Consider the following 20,073-nt stretch of genomic DNA (forward strand, 5'->3'; position numbering starts at 1 on the left):
GCTTACCTAATTGAGAAGGGGTGAGTAGTAATTGGATTTCCCTTGATGTCATTGGGTGGAAAGTTTTTTCGCTTGTTGTTATGTGCACACCAGTGTTTGCTGCCATATGGATTTTGCAATACTAATGAAATGATTCGGTAAATTGCTGTAGCAAGATGTACGATAGAACATGATTTTGACTGTTTTCATAATGAAAATACGTGTATATCTCAGCCTCGATATTCCTCGCTTAATGTTATGCATTTTCTAAGTACCAGCAGAATCAGAGTTGCCTAATCCTTGCAACCATGGAAAGTTACAACTTTATATTGGTTCTAATCTGATATAGATTCTGAATTCATGCTGTCGGGAGTTATTCTATATAAGAGCACTCTTTTTTTTTGAATATTCCATTGGTAAGGATTTGCTTAATTATTGGAACATTCTGGAGTTGTCTGATTTGCAACAGGAATATTGACTCGATTGAGATAATATTCTTTCAATCTATTGATTCAGAGGTGTGAATGCTAGTCACATTGATATAAACCTATTGGTATAATGTGATGGTCTTTGAATCTCTTGTGGTGGCACATTTTGCAACGCGACTTCTAACGTGCTATTATCTTTACAACCAATTTGTGTTTTTAAGAAAAATCTCCTCCTGAAGTTTAATAAATCTGAACGAGAAATAGGTATAACTTGCTCTACCATGTCTAACTAGCCTTGAATGGTCTTTCTTGTTTTTATAAAGGTTAATTATTGTTGTCTTAGTTAGACTTAGTACAGGTACAGAAATCGGAATCAGTCTAAAAAAAAATAACCTTTGGCAGCAACTTCAACCATGATACGACACACATTTATACTAGGGATCATACTAGCAGTATACTACTATTATTCTGTAGAGTACTTTGAGAATAGATCTAAATCTCAACTCCTACAATCAATTGAATTTCCATCATATAACCCACTTGAGAAACATGCACCCAAACTAGCCAGTAACTCCTATTTGGATGTAAAGTATCCCAAAGGTGCACGACAACAAATAGGCAAAGAAAATGCCACACTTGTTATGTTATGTCGTAATTCAGAACTTGAAGGTGCTCTCAAGTCAATGAGATCGCTTGAAGACAGGTTCAATAGACATTACAAATATCCATGGGTGTTTTTAAACGAGGTCCCGTTTAGCGATGAATTTATTGAAAAGACAACATTGATGGCCAGTGGTAAAGTTTATCATGAATTGATCCCTGAAGAAGATTGGGAAGCTCCTAAGTTTATCAATGAAACTAAACTACAAGAAAGTTTGGACCTGTCGCATCATATAATATATGGAAGCTATCGGTCATATAGAAACATGTGCCATTTCAATTCGGGTTACTTTTATCGTCAGAAAAGATTATTAGATTATGAATGGTATTTCAGAGTTGAACCAGATGTAGAATACATGTGTGATTTCCAATATGATCCATTTGAATTGCTTCGAACTACTAATAAAATGTATGGGTTCATTGTAACTTTCCTTGAATATGAAAACACAATTCCTACTCTTTGGCCAACCGTGGAGTCATTTATGAAAGAAAATCCCGACTTAATTCATCCAAATAACTCCCTTGATTTTATTACAACTCATGAGAATTCTTTAAACAGTTATATTGACTTGATTCCATCAAGTTCAGACTATAATCTTTGTCACTTTTGGTCAAATTTTGAAATAGCCAATCTTAATTTCTTTCGTAGTGAAGCGTATGGGAGATATTTCGATTATTTAGATAAATCCGGGGGCTTTTACTATGAGAGATGGGGAGATGCTCCTGTTCACACAATCGGTTTAAGTATTCTTCTAGACAAGAACCAAATCCATCATTTCGAAGATATTGGGTATTATCATGCTCCTTATTTATCCTGCCCTGGTTCTGGTGAAGTTCGCGCTTCAAAAAGATGCATTTGCGAACCAAGAACATCCGAGAAGATTAAAAAACCTATTGATGTGGATGTTTATAGCTGTCTTCCAAGATGGTGGAAGTACGGAGGTGGTAAGAGGTTCCTTAACGAAATAGACTATATTAGATAGTACAATATACTAACAAAAATAAATGTGCACTAGTACAAAAAAAAAAATCAGTTTCATAATGACCAGTGCTGCCCATCGCGCATCCTAAAATAAATTTTTCATTTTGCTACGATTCATCTCTTTGGTACTATATCATCATAATCTCACAAAATGGCTAAAGGAGGATTATTAAAACAACAATTAAAGAACCAACAATTGGTTGATGCTATTGATAAGGCCAGATCCAAGCCTGTAATTAAGCAAAAGGAAGAAATTGTTGTAAAGGAAAAAGTTGAAGCTCCAAAACCTATTCTTAAGCAAAAGAAGGAAAAGAAGGTTAAGAAGGATGAATATCAAAGTGATGTTTTATCCAAGAAGGAGCAAAGAAGATTAAAGAAGTTACAAGCTGAGCAGGAAAAAGAAGAGGAAGAAGAAGAAGAACAAGAAGATGACGAAAATGAAGATGAAGATGAAGAAGAATTAGATTTGGAAAGATTGGCTGCAAGTGATAGTGAAAGTGACATCAACGGTGAAGATGATGACGAAGAAGATGATGAAGATGATGAAGATCAAGAAGAGGAAGATGACAACGAAGAAGTTGAAGAAGAAGAAGAAGATGTTCCATTATCAGACGTTGAAATCGATGAAGATGCTGATGTTGTCCCTCACACAAAGTTAACCATAAATAACATGGCTGCATTAAGAGAATCCTTAGCTCGTATTGAATTACCTTGGGACAAGCATGCATTTACTGAACATCAATCTGTTGTTAGTGCCGAAAAGTCTGAAGCAGGAATCAAAGATATTTACGATGATACTGAAAGAGAATTAGCATTCTATAAACAAGGATTGGATGCTGTTAAACAAGCAAGAGTTACTCTTTTGAAATTGAAAGTGCCATTTTCTAGACCTATGGACTACTTTGCTGAAATGGTAAAGAGTGACGAACATATGGATAAATTAAAGAGCAAATTATTGACTGAAGCCGCCAACAAGAAGGCATCCGAAGAAGCAAAGAAGCAAAGACATTTAAAGAAATTCGGTAAGCAAGTTCAAAATGCAACTTTACAAGAAAGAGCTAAACAAAAGAGAGAAACCTTGGAAAAAATTAAGTCTATAAAGAAGAAGAGAGGTGCTAACGAATTAAGTAATGATGATGATTTCCAAATTGCATTAGAAGAAGCTACCAGTGGTGCTGGTGGTGATAACAAGAGAAGAAAACCAAACTCTAAGCGATTAGCCAAGGATGCCAAATATGGATTTGGAGGTAAAAAGAGATTAAGTCGAGAAAACGATGCAAGTTCGTCAGCTGATATTAGTGGATTCAATGCTAAGAAAATGAAAGGTAAGTCTTCTAGACCGGGTAAAAGTAAACGTAGTAGAAGACATTAAATAACTTGGCGTTTAATAGATATAAATCATTTGTAAATCTCCTGTCGCATAATCTCGTAAAATAGTCAACGCGCTCGTTTAACGCTTTTTTTTTTCCAGCGTTTATTTTCAGCAAATTTGCATACTTTATTTGATTCGTTCTTTCTCTGTGTTACCAAGTACCATGTCTGACAAAGCTGCTGCTAAACAACGATTCATTAATGTCTTTGACGGTTTAGTCGAAGAATTAAAAGAGATCTTGATCTCTTACAAGATGCCACAAGAAGCTATCGATTGGTTTGTTCGTAATTTGGATTACAATACTCCAGGTGGTAAGTTAAACAGAGGTTTATCTGTTGTTGATACCTATGCTATCTTGAACAACACTACCGCTGACAAATTGTCGGATGAAGAATACAAGAAGGTCGCTATTTTAGGTTGGGCAATTGAATTGTTACAAGCATACTTTTTGGTTGCTGATGATATGATGGATCAATCAAAGACTAGAAGAGGTCAACCATGTTGGTATTTGGTTGAAGGTGTTAACAATATCGCTATTAACGATTCCTTTATGTTAGAAGGTGCTATTTACGTCTTATTAAAGAAGCATTTCCGTCAAGATTCCTATTATGTTGACTTGTTAGATTTGTTCCATGAAGTTACCTTCCAAACTGAATTGGGTCAATTATTAGACTTGGTTACTGCTGATGAAGAAGTTGTTGATTTGGACAAGTTTTCTTTAGCCAAACACTCGTTCATTGTTATCTTCAAGACTGCTTACTACTCATTCTACTTGCCAGTTGCTTTATCCATGTACATGAGTGGTATTAGTAGCGAAGAAGATTTGAAACAAGTTAGAGGTATCTTAATTCCATTAGGTGAATATTTCCAAATTCAAGATGATTACTTGGATTGTTTCGGTACTCCAGAACAAATCGGTAAGATTGGTACTGATATTAAGGATAACAAGTGTTCTTGGGTTGTCAACCAAGCTCTTTTGCACGCTAGTCCTGAACAACGTAAGTTATTAGATGAAAACTACGGTAAGAAGGATGATGTTAGCGAACAAAAATGTAAGGATTTGTTCAATGAAATGGGTATCTCCAAGATCTACCACGAATATGAAGAATCAATTGTTGCTAAATTGAAGGAACAAATCGAACAAATTGACGAATCCAGAGGATTAAAGAAGGAAGTCTTATATGCCTTCTTAGCAAAGGTCTACAAAAGATCCAAGTAAATATACCTCTTCCATAGCTAAATTATTCAGTCTTAGTACACATAATGCAAAATAAAATTTGAACAAACTAATAATAATATATTTGAAATCGTATTAACTATGTATAATAAAGATAGCCTTAATATCTCTACTTTGTTGATGCTTTATGATATTTGAGAAATTTCGTCTCATTCTAAACATTAACTCTCTCCAACTCTTCTCTACCAGCTTTAGTATATAAATATTCATTATAATCTCTGGCATTGGTCCAGATGTTCCAAACAATGACAGCAGGAATGGCGACATAAAGGAATTGGTTCTTGGTTCTTCTAAAAGTGTTGAAAACAGCATTGTAAGCAGCACCCTTGAATGGCTTAGCAGCATAAGGAGAAATAGTATATTGGGTAATATACTTTTGCTTTGGGGATCCTAAATGACCCCACCATCCCAAATAAGTTCTAGGTTCTGGTAATCCACCCATTTTGTATTGATTGATAGACTAAGTGTTATGTTAATAGTGTTGCCAATTTTCAATTTTGTTTCTCACTTTTCTACGCACTGGAAATGAAAATCTTAGTAAATCGATTTTTCCTAATCATTTATTGGTTGGATCTCTATGCAGGATATTAGATTCACACTAAGGAAAAATAATAACTGCAAAAAAAAATTACACACTAAGCAATACATAGACTTTTACTATTCCAAGCGTAGCTGGAAATCAGAAAATTTCCCCATATGTACATGTTATATTCAACCCTTAATCTTACCTGTCTGACTAATTCGTAGTATACACTGACTAATACACATTGCAAGAGCAGATGCACTTGTTTACTCTTCGTTCAAGTGCTTGGTAATATGATGCTCCATAACAAGCTTACTAGTGAAGCACGTCCCACAATTATTGTATGTGCATTTGTACCCATTAACTTTGTTGTAGTCATTGTAATAGTTTTTGAATTGAACATGTGTAAATTGTTCCAAAATGTCCAGGTGGTTGAATCTGAGATGGGTGCTCAATAGTTTAATAGACTTGAATCTTTTACAACAATGTAGACACTCAATGGGTAAATTTGATTCTTGTAAATGGCTTTGGATATGAAGATGCATGTTTACTCGAAAAGTTATCCGTTCTCCGCAATCGTCATAGATACAGGTGTAAATGCATCTGGGTCCAGGACCGTGACAGTATTCGTCTAACGGATGCTGGGGTAAAACGCGTTCAACCAAAACTTCGTGACTTTCTACATGCAGTTCAAGTTTTGGGATATCGTCAAACTTTTTCAAACACTGAATACACCTATACCTTGTGCCTAGGTGCCTCTTAATATGTTTGCGCATGTCAAATCTCTTATACAGTTGAAAATCACAACCATCATAACTGCATGAGTAAAGTCCAGAAAAATCTGGCCCCTTACAATATTTATCTGGTGATTCGGATGACAAAGGTAATAATGAATCATTTTCAATTGCTGGGGCTGGTTCTGGGACTGAGGTTGATACTGGGGCTGGAACTGTAGTTATTGCATCTTGTTCGTCTTCACTGTCACTCAAAATCACTATTTGTTCTAAACTTGCGGAGTTATCGGTAGCCAGGATAGACGTCTCCTTATATCTACTGCCAGCAGCATCAAGAGGAGAATTTGCAGTTTGTTCAACAAAGGGTGCCATATCGTGAGTAGCATTTAATTCAGCTAGACTGGGTAATTCAATATTTTTACTGTTTCCATTCTCTAATATGTTCTGAAGAACTTCTTTCTTCTTCTGCTCATAGATTATTTGTAGTATTCTCCATCCTTCATATTTGTCATTCAAGGTGGTACTTGCGCTGGACATAAGGGATATAAATATTCCCTGGTCGAGTTCTAGTAGCATACATGATATTGCAAAATTTTTCAATACATCTAATCTCTTCAAACAATCAAAACAATCAAGAAATGTAGAATCTTCTAGATTGACTAAATAAGGCACTAGTATTTGAACAAAAAGAATGATGTTCTTTGACATAAAATCAACGAATAGATCCTTCAAAGCTTGTTGTTTGACATCGAGATCTAACTGTGGTGTCTTTAGAGTCTCTATTTTCGTTTTAGTCTCTCCCATAATAAGATCCAAGTCAACACATACAAGTATCTGATAAAACAAAGAAAAGCAATCAAAATAGTATATAGACATCTCACGCATGTTTGAGTTTTGTTCGTCAATGCTCCTTTCTAAACATGATTGAATTGTAGTATTTAATTTTTGTTTATTGTTCCTTTCATGCGTGATTTTCAGATAAAGATATATTCCTTCATTCTTATAAGTTGAATTCAACGATCTTGTGATTGATTCCAGGTAACTTTGAGAAAATTGGATCGACTGGTAGCAGTCCTCGAGAATTCTTTCTGATTTCCAGTATCTTACTGATTCCTTTGGAATTGGTGTATCATCAACTTCATCAATATAAATTACAACTTTCATTCTCTCATTGACAACTTCAGTACCCAAGACTTTCTTTCCTTTTAAAAGTTCCCATTCTGGGATTTGTTCTTTCCTTCTAACTAGAAATTCGTCTTGACAATATTTGAGATACAATGGTTCAACAGCGACAAATTCTATTAAACTGGGATACTTGAAATGCAAAAATTTACTGCTTTTGAGAGCCCGCTGCTTTCTTGCTAGTTGTCTTATCTGAGTATCACCAAGCTGATCTACTATTGTATTTGGAGTGTTCAAAACAATCTGTCGAGACGTTTGATCTATCATTAAGCCATGAAAGTAAAGCCATCGGTTGTCAATGTATTTTAATTCCGGATCAGAAGACATATTTGTATCTCGATTATGTATTGGTGCCCTGTTTCCTGTCAAATCTTGATTTTTAATTTGGCTGCTGATTCCCAGAGCAATCAGGAAATGGGACAATGCCAAGCCATGCCAATCTGTATCTGTCCCTCTATTTTTTGATAGGGTCATTATGCGAAATATATATATATATTTTAAAACCTGGGCTCGGAAAGTAAGTAAACCGAATCTATGATTTATTTATTTTGGGGATGTGGCAATCAAACAAAACAGCTGTAAAAGTTTAATCTAGTAAAAATTGCCGATTGTTCTTCTGGTTTACCTGTTCTGCAGATCTAGGAATATTCTAATCTCATACAACAAGCTGTGAGTTACTTTGAAGCTCTTGAAGTTATCCAGGAATCACTGGGTCTTCTTCTTCCAATGGAGCCTTATTGGCGAGCGAGTTCATTGACAAGACAACGTAATACTTTGGACAGCACTTTAGTTTTTGTGTTTTTTTTACGTGATCTTTAAAAATATATTGATTTGCTCTAGTATATACCACAATATTTTACAACCTTCCATGGACCGCAAGTTTACAAGTTTAACCTTTTCAATGTAATCTAGCTACATAGAAAAAGAGAGTTTACGTTAGTTTGGTTTTCTTTTAGAATGAGAAGAATCACCGCGAGAGTGTTTACTCAAAGGTTATTTGCAGTCATAATATATTTCTCGTCATAACGTAGCAATCTGAGACAACTATACTTCCTGCAATTGTGGTACTTCCCTGTAGTTCATAATGTTGATGTTTCCTTGGCTTCTTCCATATATCTCCTTATCTCTTATAGCGTAGTACTACTTTTTTTTGGGGGGGGGGGGGGCTTACTTTCTACAATTTCTACAAAGTCAAGTCAAACAGGATATAAACTACTACTCAAGTGGATCATATGTGAAGATGCAAAGCATCATATCGTACACTTCATTCTTCGATTAGTAGTATATATTCCTCTGTTGTAAACTGAATGTATCATCCTGACAAAAAAAACAATAAATATTAACACGGATAATATATATTTATAATATGTATTATATATTATTGGGAAATGTTGATTGAATTGTACACTGATTCCAAATCATAGGGAGTAGGTTGGTGTGATGGTTGGTTTTTGCTTCTTATATTATTTTTTCATTATTATATTTTGGACATGACAAAAGAAATTTAAGCAGCAGTTAAACGCTTTTGAGAAGCCAATCTACCTCTTTGTCTGGTGTTTAATCTAACCTTCTTGGTTTCAGCAGCCTTTTCAACGGCTTCATCTTCTTCAGTCAAGGTTAATTCAATGTGGGATGGAGTGGATTGGTAAGCGTTAATTCTACCGTGAGCTCTGTAAGTTCTTCTTCTTTGCTTTGGAGCGTGGTTAACTTGGATGTGAGAAATAACTAACTTGGAAGAGTCTAAACCCTTGGCTTCAGCGTTAGATTGAGCATTTCTTAATAAGTCCTTAACGAAGTTAACGGACTTGGCTGGCCATCTAGCCTTGGTAACACCAAATTCTTTACCTTGGGCGGTTCTACCAATAGAAGAGTTGTATCTTCTGAATGGAATGGCTCTTTGGTGGTCTAAGACTTGGTCCAAGTATTTTTGAGCCTTTTCTAATTTCCAACCGTTAATGGCTTGAGCGGTTTCTCTGGTGTTCTTGAATGAAACTCTTAAGTAAGCACCACGAGCAGAAGCAGACTTGGCTGGGTTGGCAGGAGTAGCAGCGTAACGAACCATTGTTGACCTTTAATTCAGTTATTTACTAGTATCAAAAAGAGGAAACTTTATAAAAAATCAATGAAAAATTAAAACTTTTACTAGAAGTTTTTTTCCCTCACAGTGAGTATGCGATTGTTAGTGTGTGTAGTATTGAACAGAAGAGAGAAAAAAAAAATTCGATGGCTGCTATAATTGAATGTATTGGTGTTTGGATGTTGTGTACCTTTTATGCGCGCAATAACTAGTAAGAATGTGTATGTTGTGTATTTTGTATACTGCATATAGTGTTTAGGTATCGAGCCCTAACTCTCTTCACGTGATTGTTATGATGCACTGAACGTATAACCTATTCATAGTGTTTGAGTATTTTTTTTGATTCAGGCATATTTCTGTCTAGGGATTAAGTCGAAAATGTAGTCTAAGCTGTAGTGTGTATTTTAGAACTTGTTATACGTGCTGCTATTTACCAGTATGTACAGAATATTTTTGTTTAGATATTATGGTTACTCGTCATTGACGTGGCTGGCAGTGCAAAATAGTATACGAGCTGTAGTGCATCGTATACTAAACTATACCATATCATTTGCAGTCGCATTAGAATTATGTTTGAGGTATTGAACAATTATTGTTTTTAGTACTACATACTATATAGAAGACAGGCAACATATTCTAAATCTATTACTTTGGGATGTTATATTTTGTTCAAAAAAAATTGCAAAATCATACAAAAAAGCCAACTACTTGATAAAAATAGCCCCATTATGGATATCATTACTGGTAATTTAAGCGCAGAAACATTATAAATCCAAAGGGTTAGGAAGGAACGAAAATAACTACACGGATGTTAAAGTTTGTTATGATACGAAAAATTAAGATCATTTTAAGTGTAGATACATTGTTCTGTATTCCAAATGGGATTGACCCACATTTCTACTCGAGTAATACTTTCGTATAAGCAAAGTATCTTTCTAATATCAGATGAAACATCTTGCTTAGATATAGAGCCAAGAATCGACTTAATTTCGACTATAGAGTTTAACTTGAGAAATGCATGGTTTAATATGCAAGAAAACAGCCAAGTGCTAATGATTCGCTTTTTTTTTTTGACTATTTTGCAATTATGCACAATAGTTACACATACGCTTGATGCGTTTACCCAGTTCTATGTTTGTGTACAAACAGAAAGAACAAACAAAAATGTCTGAAATTTTCGCTGTACTAGTATTTGGTCCTTGAATCAATATCCAGGTGACGTCGGTTAAACACCAAAAAAGCGAGTTTTGCTCAAAACTAGGTAACCAGCTTTAGCAAAAAGGGGATGAAGGAAATAGATTGACAGTTTAGTAAATCCAAGGGGAAGGTTACAACGCAGGAGAGAGAAATATTATAATAGTTAGATGTTACAATGCCCTCCTGATAAGTATATGTCGATTCAAATAAATTCATTAAAAAAAATATTAAATAGCAAGAACGAACCTCAAACTTACATCTCGCTCAATAAAATAATGGCCCTTGCAACATGGACTTCTTTTTTTTTTTTTCCTAATGATTTGTCACGTATCTTAGTATATTTCGAACTCTATTTCCATTCATTTGTTTTCTCCTCCTTTAAAACTATTTACTGAATTAAAACTTACTTTTAATACATCCTACTCCAGAGCGAATAAAAAAAATATATGCAAAATAACTGTATGTGATAAGAAAAAAATATAATATTTTTTAATGCCAGAAAATATTTAATGTAAACTGATTCCGAACAAGAAGTGATACAATAAAAAATTCGACAAGGCGAAGAGTTCTAGCTAGAAAACCAAGATTGGCCCAACAATCGTTTCAACCCAGAAATAATTAGTTTCTTGATAATTGTCCTTTCCAATTTGATAATCACCCAGTAGATACCTGAGGCACAGGAAAAGAAATTGTATTATTATTATAGGTGTCATTGTAAAAAAAAATAATGAAAATAGTAAATATAAAAAAATAATTAACTTTAAAGTTAAAATTTTAGTGTGGACCACATAGTAGTTTGAACAAAACAAGTTCACTCGATGCAATTAATCGGTTAACAAAAATTAATTATTTATCTCCCCCTTCTTTCCTCTTGTTTACTTGATGCAGAATTTTTACTCTTATTGAATGTAAATTCAGCAGTGTCCGATTTTTTTTAATAATTTTCTTCTTGTTCCTCTCCCTTTTTGCGGTTTTTTAAAAATAAACCGCTGAGTAACTTACTCGCATCACTAATAAATTCTATATAAATATCCACCTTCCCCGTTTTTGAGTTTTTTGTATCTTTTCTCTCCAACTCTTTTCTAATTTTGTAAAGTTAATAATTAATTAGGTCATATTCACGGAATTATTTGATGGCAAATCATAGAACTTTAGCTTCAGATTAGCAACAAGTGCATAATTGAACTGAGATACCGAGTTAGTTGTATACCATAGGAGATGAAAAAAAAAGTTGGAAAATCATTCATTAAGTATGTGGAGGCAATCAATTAATCCCAGCTTTATACAAATCACATAATTTCAGTTATTGTAAACAATGTGTACGGGTAGCAAAGGAGAAAGTTTCTTGTCCGTAATCCTAGAAGCCACCAAAAAGTTACACGATCACGTGATATGAATTATTGCGCATTCGCCAACAACCAATTTGGATGACGAAGAAATTACAAAACGGAAAAAAAAATAAGGAGTCAAACAGGTGGAAATTTGGAACTCGGTTTTAAATTGTGGAGATAGGCGTTTCAAAAAAATTTGCAACAACTGAGTCATTCTGTTTTTAAGATTACCAAAGGAAGCTTAGTTTAATAGTTGATACGCTACAAAGACAGAAGATTAGTCCTTACTTGTGTTGCTAATAATTCTTCATCAGGGAGATATTGTCTATTTCCGAATTAAATTTAGCAATTGTGGTTACCTATATTCACCGAGCTATCGGAAAATAATTCAACACTAACTATCTGTGAATAGTTGGAATCGGATAACATTTCATTTCTATTTGCACATATCACCAGGAAAGTCAACATTTTAACAGTGCTGGCTATACTTATTTAATAACAGCCAGGTCGTGTATATTGGTCGAAAATTTACTTCCACACATTTTTCCACCAGGTTGAGACAAACAACAAAAGAAAAAAAAACCACCAAAAATTTTTAGTATTTTACGTTTGTTTACATCCACAAAACTTGCAACGCTTAATACATCAATCAATCACGGGTCATCTTTGCTGTGTACTGATTTAGAGGCGTAAATCATAAGCATAAACATATAGAGTCATTCCAATTACTATCATCCAACCAAACTAAGAGTTATTTATTCCCACAGGATTTTATCCACAAGAATTGACAACCACCTGGTAAGTGTTACTCAAACCGATAGTTAAACTTCAATTGCTGCAAATATATAACACATACCCCCCCTAAATTATCATTGCCTTCCTCATACGCGTCAGTTTACTTTTATTTTGAGTATGTCATCTGAAAATACAAACGAGAATTCAATAGAGCCTGCCGCCTGGATCAATGACACCACAGAACAAAATCAAGATGACTCATCAATCAATCCTACCTCCGAAGTAGAAGCAAATTTAGAAGGAAATGATGAAATTGGTGAGCTGGAACATATATCAGAAGATGTCGAAATACCTATTGAAGGACCAGTAGAATCAGAGCAGCCAAGCGAAGAGCTTGATGAACAACAAGAAGATTCTGAACTTGGAATAGAACAAGAGATTGAACAAGCACAAGAAGATGCTTCAAACGAACAACCAGTAACCGAAGACCCTAGTATATCAGAGTCAACAGATGCTGTGTATAATCAAACGGAACAACCTTCTACAGAAGAATCTCAGGGATCCGAGCAACAATTAGAGCAAGAAGGTGAAAATCAAGATGAGTCTTCCACAGTTGAGCAAGCTGAGCAACTATCAAGACCTGTGTCAGAGCAATCTTTAATGGAGAACCAAGATGCAGAATCTGAACAGGGGCCAGAAAAAGGTTCTTCTGAATTTGTTCAACTTTCAGAATCAGAAAATACTGGGAACTCTGAGCTAGAAGCAGAATCGGTTCCTGAACCACAAGGAAGTGAGATTGAACCCGAAGAAGGTTCACCTACTATTGATAGTGATAAAGAAGCCGACTTGCTTGATATACCAGATTTAGATAGCAAACAAAACAGCGAAATTCCAGGAGAAGAACAAAACGAAGCAAAGGAATCAGAAGGTATGGATTTAGATGCTATTTCTGCTTTCAATATGGAAGATTCCCATGCATCTTTTCAAGATGAAGAGGACGAAGAATTGAGAAACATTCAACAAGACGATCCTTCTTTTGATGCAGACTTCAATGTCGATGAGTATGATAAGTCCAATGATGACTTTGACGCGTCTTTCTTGGTTGATGAAAATGAAGAAAAAAATAACGAGCAAATTTCTGAAGATACTGAAGTTATTTCCAACATTCAAGAAGACAAAGATGTTGAAATGGAAGAAGCCAATGAAGCTACTAACGAGTCAAAGGAAGAAGCCATAGTTGAAGATACTGAAATGATAAATGCTGATAAAGTAGCCAGTGAACAGAAGCAAGAAGTTTCTCAACCTGACGAGTCAAAGACTATCGACAAAGCTGAGTCAAACAAAGAAACAACTACAGAAGAGAAGGCGTCTGCTGCGATAGAAAGTCTCGAAACTGTAGACCCATTGGTGAAACAAGAAGCTCAAGTCCAAGCCCAGTCTGAACTGCAAGCGAAGGAACAGAAAGAAGGGGAGGAAGAAGAAGAAGAGGAGGAGGAAGAAGAAGAAGAGGAGGAGGAAGAAGAAGAAGAAGAAGAAAAACCAGCATACACTAAACAAACTCATTTGATTGTTATACCTTCATATGCTAGCTGGTTCAGTATGAAAAAGATTCATAAGATCGAGAAGGACTCTTTACCTGAGTTCTTTGATACTAATCATCCTTCCAAGTCACCTAAAATTTATGTTAATTATAGAAATTTCATGATTAACTCTTATAGATTAAACCCCAATGAGTTTTTGACATTAACTTCATGTCGTCGGAACCTTGTTGGTGATGTTGGTACGTTGATGAGAATACATCGCTTCCTTAATAAATGGGGATTGATCAATTATCAAGTACTGCCTCAGTTCAAACCTGGTTATGCTATAGAAAAGTTGCCCAATGGTCAGCTGGTTGATTTACCATACACGGGTGATTACCATGTGAAATTTGATAGCCCTCGTGGCCTTTTTCCCTTTGATACATCAAGAATACCACCGGATAGAATAGATGTTAATAATTTGAAAAAATTGTTGGGAACACCAACTGATAATTCAAATGGAATTGCTTCAGCTGGTTCTGTAGCTGATCAAAATGGTAACAAACATGGGTTGGAATCTGATGAGTCTAGCCTTTCAGATCATCAAAGGAAGAAACAAAAGGTTGATGATGGATGGACACATGATGAGTACGATGCATTAATCAATGCCGTGAAAACTTTTAAGAATGATTGGTATAAAATTGCCGATGCAGTTGGTACTAATAAGACTGTACAAGAATGTATACTAAAGTTTTTAAAACTACCAATTGAAGACAGATTTAATCCAATTAAAGATGAAGCTAGTATTAAGTTGTTGAAGTATGCGCCAAATTATCCCGTTAGCTCCATTGACAATCCTGTATTGGCTAACTTGGCTTTTATGACCAAATTGGTTGATAGTGATGTTGCCAAAGCAGCAAGTGAAGCAGCAAGAAAGGCAATCGAAGCAGATATTGAAAAGAAGGTGGATGAGGTTTATAACAAGGGTCAAGAAGTGAAATCTGAATCTCAAGAGGAAGAACAACAAATTTCTACCGAACAGAATGGCTCGTCCGAAAGAGAACCGACCGCAAAAGATGCAATTTCTACTACATTTGGTATTATTGGTGCTAGAAGTCACTTGTTTTCAAGCTACGAAGAAAGAGAAATGCATAAAATTGGTGCCACTATTGTAAACCATACATTATCGAAGGTTGATGTTAAGCTTAATAAGATTGAGGAATTGGAAAAAATTTATGAAAGAGAAAGAAAGCACTTGGCAAAGCAACAAGAAGAAGTATTACTTGATAGATTGGCATTGACTAAATCTACAATCAATGTCATTAAGAAGTTAGATAGCGCTATACAGTTGATTGAGCAAAATGCTAATATCAATGGAGAAAGTACCTTTGACAAGCTGAATATTGGTAATATTCTTGCTGAAGCTAAATCATTGTTATATAAGCCTACAAGACAAGGTTTAGCTTCTTCAACTTTAACTACAACTGAAGATAGCAATCAACCAGTTAAAGAGGAAATCAGTTCAGATCCTTTCCAAGAAGATGAATATAAACCATTATCATTAAAATCACCTCAGAATTTTAAAGTTTGGGCTCCATAAGTTTGTTCAATATATGTTTTATTTATTTGTTGTTGTCATGTTTTTGCATTTTATTATCTTGTTGAAATGACTTGCTATGTATTAAAAAGGTTTGACCTGTTTGTGCTATATATACTTAAATTTGATTCATAGTTATCACTACTAGAATTTAATCAAATTAATCCATGTAAAAATCTATGTAGTTTCAACTTGTAAACATTTGTGAAACATTCAGCCGCACCAAGATTTCTCGCAACCACAACACGAAACACGAAAAATAAAAAATATAAAGATACAAATTCTCTATCACAGCCAGTACACATTCTTTAGTCGTGAATAAGATAAGTATATCTAACATGTTTGGTGATACTAACGAGAATTCAAATAGAAGCTCTACTGCAGATCAGACAATACAAACAGGAGATCCTGAAGGATTGATTGACATAACTTCTCCCGTTCTGGGCATTGATGAAACCAGCGACACGCTGAATTACATTACTAATTCTTCAATTGACCGTCGGACCAATAATGACTATGTGAATTTGTTAGATGATTATGAAGAAGATATTGAAAATTTGGACCAGGAATATAAGAGCGATGTAGCAGAGGAGAATACAGGTGTACGTGAGCAAGATGATGTTGATGAAAGTGGCGAAATTTCTCTTCTGAGTGGACCTCAACAGAAAGGTCATGAGACTACAGACACTGTTGAAAAAGAAGACTACAAAATAACTAATGTATTAGTGGGAACCAATGTTGAGAGATTAGACGACGAGAATCAGGGTGAATCCAGTGAAGTGAATGCTATCAATGACGAAGGAAACGATACAAGTGGTCAAGACGAAAATCAAGAGAAGGAAGAAGAAGAAGAAGAGGAGGAGGAGGAGGAGAAGACGGAAGAGGAAGTAGAGGGTAAAAGTGAAGGATCTAACAAGAAAGCGGAAGTTGTGGTAAATGAGGTTGCATTATCTGCTGAACTGGATGATGAGTCTGGCACATCAACAAATGGGGATCATACCAAAGAAATTATCTCAATAAAAAGTGAAAGTCCACTGGAAGAAACTTCACCTACCCAGACAGAACAATCTAACAAACCAAACTTCGAACATATCCCAGTGGTGTTGAATCTTTCAGACACTGAATTTTTATTATTTCCTATAAATCAAGAGAAATGTAAAATTGATTGCTCACATTTAGTTGCCTTGTATGACAGCGCCCAAATACAGCAGTTATCAATTGAATTATTTTTCCAATTTTTAAGAAGTAATGAAGATTTAAGTGAGATATTCAAATTGACTAATGCTGACGAAATTTTACTTGAGATTCCCGAATTAGAGAAGTTGGAAATTTCTGAAGATAATGTTTATTGTAAGGATATAACCATTCGTGATTTCATTGAGATATTCGTACGATTATGCGAAGGAACCGAAGATCAAAATAAGATCCCTAAATCTCTTAATTTTAATTTACGCACCAAAACAAGATTTATCAGTAAATTTAATCATTTGGTTGAAGTTGCCGGAGAAAGTGGGGGGTTTGAATCAATAAAGAAGCGAAAACTGGATGATACAGAAGAACAAGAAAACAAAAGAAGTAAATTGTCGATATAGTACTCAGGTGGGAGATTTTATGTCAATTATATACACAACTAATTTTTATTGAACGAGACCTTTCTCTTTCAATTTAATATACAAATCAGGATCAATATATTTTTGTAGACTTGGTTCACCCGATAATCCTTTTCTTCTTCTTGTTTTTAAGACAAAGTCTCGTGCTAGTGATTCATGAGGTACTGGTTTCAAACTAGGCAATTCACAATTTTGATCCAAGGGATCACCTGGCACTACTTCCCAATTAGCAAACAGAAGATAACAAGTTGCTTGCCCCTGCGAATGAAGTTTCAAATCTACTTCAAGACCAACAGAGTCGATGACTGGTACATACCCTAGAACCAGAAACAATTGTGTTCCAGGAATAGGATCCTCGCGTACAAATTCACCTCTTCTCCTTTTCAATAACTCCTTGACCACTGAAATAGCACGGTATGTACAGGTTGCATCAAGGCGATAAATCGGTTCCATTAATTTTGGAGTTGCAGTTAGTAATCCAGTGTAACATGCTCTTCTGGCCAAGGGGATGATTTGACTCGAGGATTTATATAATTCTGATCCATTAATTACAGCATCTAGAATTCTAAATTTTGTATTTCTGATAGGTTCATCACATAATGGACCCTCATTGACACCCCATTTGAACCCGAGAACTATACTATCTTTAACTGAAAGAAGATTGGACTTATCGGTTTCCGATTCCAAGGTATCATCAAGTAAAATATTAGGAAGTTGCAAATCATCAGGTCCAAATGCCCATACCGACCTAGCAGCAAGTGAATCCCAGCCAAATTCGGTCCTTAATGTTTTCGATAATACCTTTGTTGGTTGTTGTAAGCAAATTTTGCCGGATTCAATTGCACGACTTAATTTGTCATCATTCACAGGTTCAGCAATTATAGAAATCTCATTTGACTCTGTGTTTACCGGGATTTTTGTAAATGAAGTATCAATACAAGTTTCGGAAAATTTAGTCATGGGATCACTTATTCTAATTTCCAATCCATCAGTAAAGAAATTTCGCAAATCATGCAATATACAATCCATGTACAACTGTCCTGGTGCTAATATAACATGTTCTCCACTTTCTTCCACGGTGATAACTGATGCAAGGTAGGATTTGTTGATTTTTCTCATGGCATCTAATAGTATAGGTAACTCCGAAGGATTAACTGGTTCCAACGCAATTTTGAATACCGAGTTAGAAGTGTACTTAGGTGTTACTCCCGGCATAGACAATGCTGGATCAGATATAGTTGCCCCCTTTTTAATAATTGACTCAATACCATCAATGATAACAAGTGAACCCACTCCTGCTTCGCGAATAGGTACTTTATATCTTCCACCGGGAATATAAATTCCTTCTACCACTTCGATTTTAAAATCCTCAGTATTTTCTGAAAATGAATCGCCATACACTTTAACTTTGTCACCTATTTTTAGAATGCCCTTGTATACTCTAACTAAAGAACTGAAAGCTTTCCCATCAGGCGATTCAATCAATTTCACCACTTTCCCAACAAAATTTTCATCCTTTTCTAATGCCGGTGGCGGAATAGATTTAGATACCGTATCAACAAACCCACAATGTGCATTAAACACAACATGAAACACAGATTTCAACAACACTTGGGAATCTTGTTTATATTCCGATTTGTGTAATGATACACCGAAGTTTTCCCATAATAACTTTGCAATTTTCGGTTGACTCGGTTCTGAAACGAGAGTATAGTTTATTATCTTATAAATTGGTTCAAGAATAAATGATACGAATGTTCTTGGAAGTTGATCTGATTTGGAGGTGAACTTGTGGTTAACTGCATCATAATAGATATCTCCCCATAATTTCTGACTAAATTTCTCGATATCCATTTGGGACTTCTGATTGGTAAGATAAAGTTTCGAGAAACTTTTCAATGTGAATGAAAATTCAAATGTTGAAGATGCAAAAACAACATCACGTATAGGCGAAATAGGTGCATGCGTATATGTCGATATTAACTCATTAGAATTTATGTACTCACTGATATCATCAACAATATATTTCAATTTAAGATAGCAGTCTTTAGCAGGTAATTTAAGCTCTAAAATGAGCCTATCAAATTTATTCAATACAAGTACAATTGGAAGATTCTCACGCATGATTTGGTTTATGAGTAGTTTATCTCTGTAGGTTAATCCTTCAACTACGTCAATCACAAGTACTACTCCATCCGAGCAGCTTATGGCAGCTGTTGTTTCATCTTGGAAGTCAACATGTCCCGGGGTATCTATAATATTAAACACATATGATTTGTCCTTTAAGTCTTGCAACAATAAAGTAATTGGTGAAGATTTTATAGTTACTTCTCGTTCAATTTCTAATTTGTGATTGTCCATAAACCTCAAAGGTTTAAAGTTTTTAAGTGTATTCTTGAGTTTTATAGAAGGTGAGTGAGTATACAAGATTAATGCATCAACAAATCTCGACTTCCCACTGTGAAGATTCCCTACAACGGCAATATTCCGTATTCTTTCAGGAAGTTGATTCATTGTGGAAATCATAAAATCGCGGGAGTATATCAATTCGGGAAGATCTTTGTATTTCTCTTCTAATTCGGTGAAGGATAAGTTGGCTGTGAAGTCAATTTTCATAGCTTTCTCAATTTTAGGTTTAATAACTGGCTGATTTGACATTGGTTCATCTGGTTGAATAAAGATAGTTTCTCCTGCTTCTTCTGTACGTTTTATTAAGCTGGTGCTGTCTGCATGTAGTTCCTCCTCTTCCTCATCGCTGGCTTGGTCTGATTCTTCTTCAACAGAAGCCAAAGATTCATTTGAACTTTCAGCATCTGAATCAAACTCGTCTCCTATCAAGTTCCCAAACTCATCGTATAATTCGTCATCAGCTGCCATTGTAGATTGTACGTGTGCTAGCTAGAATTCAA

At 35.1% G+C, this 20,073-nt stretch overlaps 9 protein-coding genes across 9 annotated transcripts; 5 read left to right on the forward strand and 4 right to left on the reverse strand. All coding sequences in view use genetic code 12, as the record gives it.

Moving 5' to 3' along the window:
- Positions 1 to 820: 820 nt before the first annotated feature.
- Positions 821 to 2,133, forward strand: KTR2 (mannosyltransferase; the record flags this gene model as incomplete). Its single annotated transcript, XM_007374493.1, has 1 exon — positions 821 to 2,133. The coding sequence occupies one exon, from the start codon at positions 821 to 823 to the stop codon at positions 2,048 to 2,050; it is 1,230 nt and encodes a 409-aa protein (XP_007374555.1).
- Positions 2,134 to 2,179: 46 nt separating this feature from the next.
- On the forward strand, positions 2,180 to 3,466 carry SPAPADRAFT_60358 (uncharacterized protein; the record flags this gene model as incomplete). The annotated part of the gene is made up of 1 exon (XM_007374494.1): positions 2,180 to 3,466. A coding segment is annotated over one exon (949 nt), but the record flags the coding sequence as incomplete, so codon positions are not given.
- An 86-nt stretch (positions 3,467 to 3,552) lies between these two features.
- Positions 3,553 to 4,731, forward strand: ERG20 (bifunctional (2E,6E)-farnesyl diphosphate synthase/dimethylallyltranstransferase; the record flags this gene model as incomplete). The annotated part of the gene is made up of 1 exon (XM_007374495.1): positions 3,553 to 4,731. The coding sequence occupies one exon, from the start codon at positions 3,585 to 3,587 to the stop codon at positions 4,638 to 4,640; it is 1,056 nt and encodes a 351-aa protein (XP_007374557.1).
- QCR8 (ubiquinol--cytochrome-c reductase subunit 8) lies at positions 4,633 to 5,125 on the reverse strand (the record flags this gene model as incomplete). The annotated part of the gene is made up of 1 exon (XM_007374496.1): positions 4,633 to 5,125. One exon carries the CDS (start codon positions 5,098 to 5,100, stop codon positions 4,813 to 4,815), a length of 288 nt encoding a protein of 95 aa, XP_007374558.1.
- Positions 5,126 to 5,231: 106 nt separating this feature from the next.
- SPAPADRAFT_66055 (uncharacterized protein) lies at positions 5,232 to 7,852 on the reverse strand (the record flags this gene model as incomplete). Its single annotated transcript, XM_007374497.1, has 1 exon — positions 5,232 to 7,852. One exon carries the CDS (start codon positions 7,569 to 7,571, stop codon positions 5,448 to 5,450), a length of 2,124 nt encoding a protein of 707 aa, XP_007374559.1.
- A 587-nt stretch (positions 7,853 to 8,439) lies between these two features.
- Positions 8,440 to 9,189, reverse strand: RPL17B (60S ribosomal protein uL22; the record flags this gene model as incomplete). Its single annotated transcript, XM_007374498.1, has 1 exon — positions 8,440 to 9,189. The coding sequence occupies one exon, from the start codon at positions 9,157 to 9,159 to the stop codon at positions 8,602 to 8,604; it is 558 nt and encodes a 185-aa protein (XP_007374560.1).
- Positions 9,190 to 14,036: 4,847 nt separating this feature from the next.
- SPAPADRAFT_60364 (uncharacterized protein) lies at positions 14,037 to 15,557 on the forward strand (the record flags this gene model as incomplete). The annotated part of the gene is made up of 2 exons (XM_007374499.1): positions 14,037 to 14,687; positions 14,709 to 15,557. 2 exons carry the CDS (start codon positions 14,037 to 14,039, stop codon positions 15,555 to 15,557), a joined length of 1,500 nt encoding a protein of 499 aa, XP_007374561.1.
- Positions 15,558 to 15,892: 335 nt separating this feature from the next.
- Positions 15,893 to 17,146, forward strand: SPAPADRAFT_60365 (RMR1 family protein; the record flags this gene model as incomplete). Its single annotated transcript, XM_007374500.1, has 2 exons — positions 15,893 to 16,223; positions 16,257 to 17,146. 2 exons carry the CDS (start codon positions 15,893 to 15,895, stop codon positions 17,144 to 17,146), a joined length of 1,221 nt encoding a protein of 406 aa, XP_007374562.1.
- A 45-nt stretch (positions 17,147 to 17,191) lies between these two features.
- SNU114 (U5 snRNP GTPase) lies at positions 17,192 to 20,041 on the reverse strand (the record flags this gene model as incomplete). The annotated part of the gene is made up of 1 exon (XM_007374501.1): positions 17,192 to 20,041. The coding sequence occupies one exon, from the start codon at positions 20,039 to 20,041 to the stop codon at positions 17,192 to 17,194; it is 2,850 nt and encodes a 949-aa protein (XP_007374563.1).
- Positions 20,042 to 20,073: the final 32 nt, after the last annotated feature.

Source organism: Spathaspora passalidarum (genome assembly GCF_000223485.1).
Source record: "Spathaspora passalidarum NRRL Y-27907 unplaced genomic scaffold SPAPAscaffold_3, whole genome shotgun sequence".
Taxonomy (NCBI): domain Eukaryota; kingdom Fungi; phylum Ascomycota; class Pichiomycetes; order Serinales; family Debaryomycetaceae; genus Spathaspora; species Spathaspora passalidarum.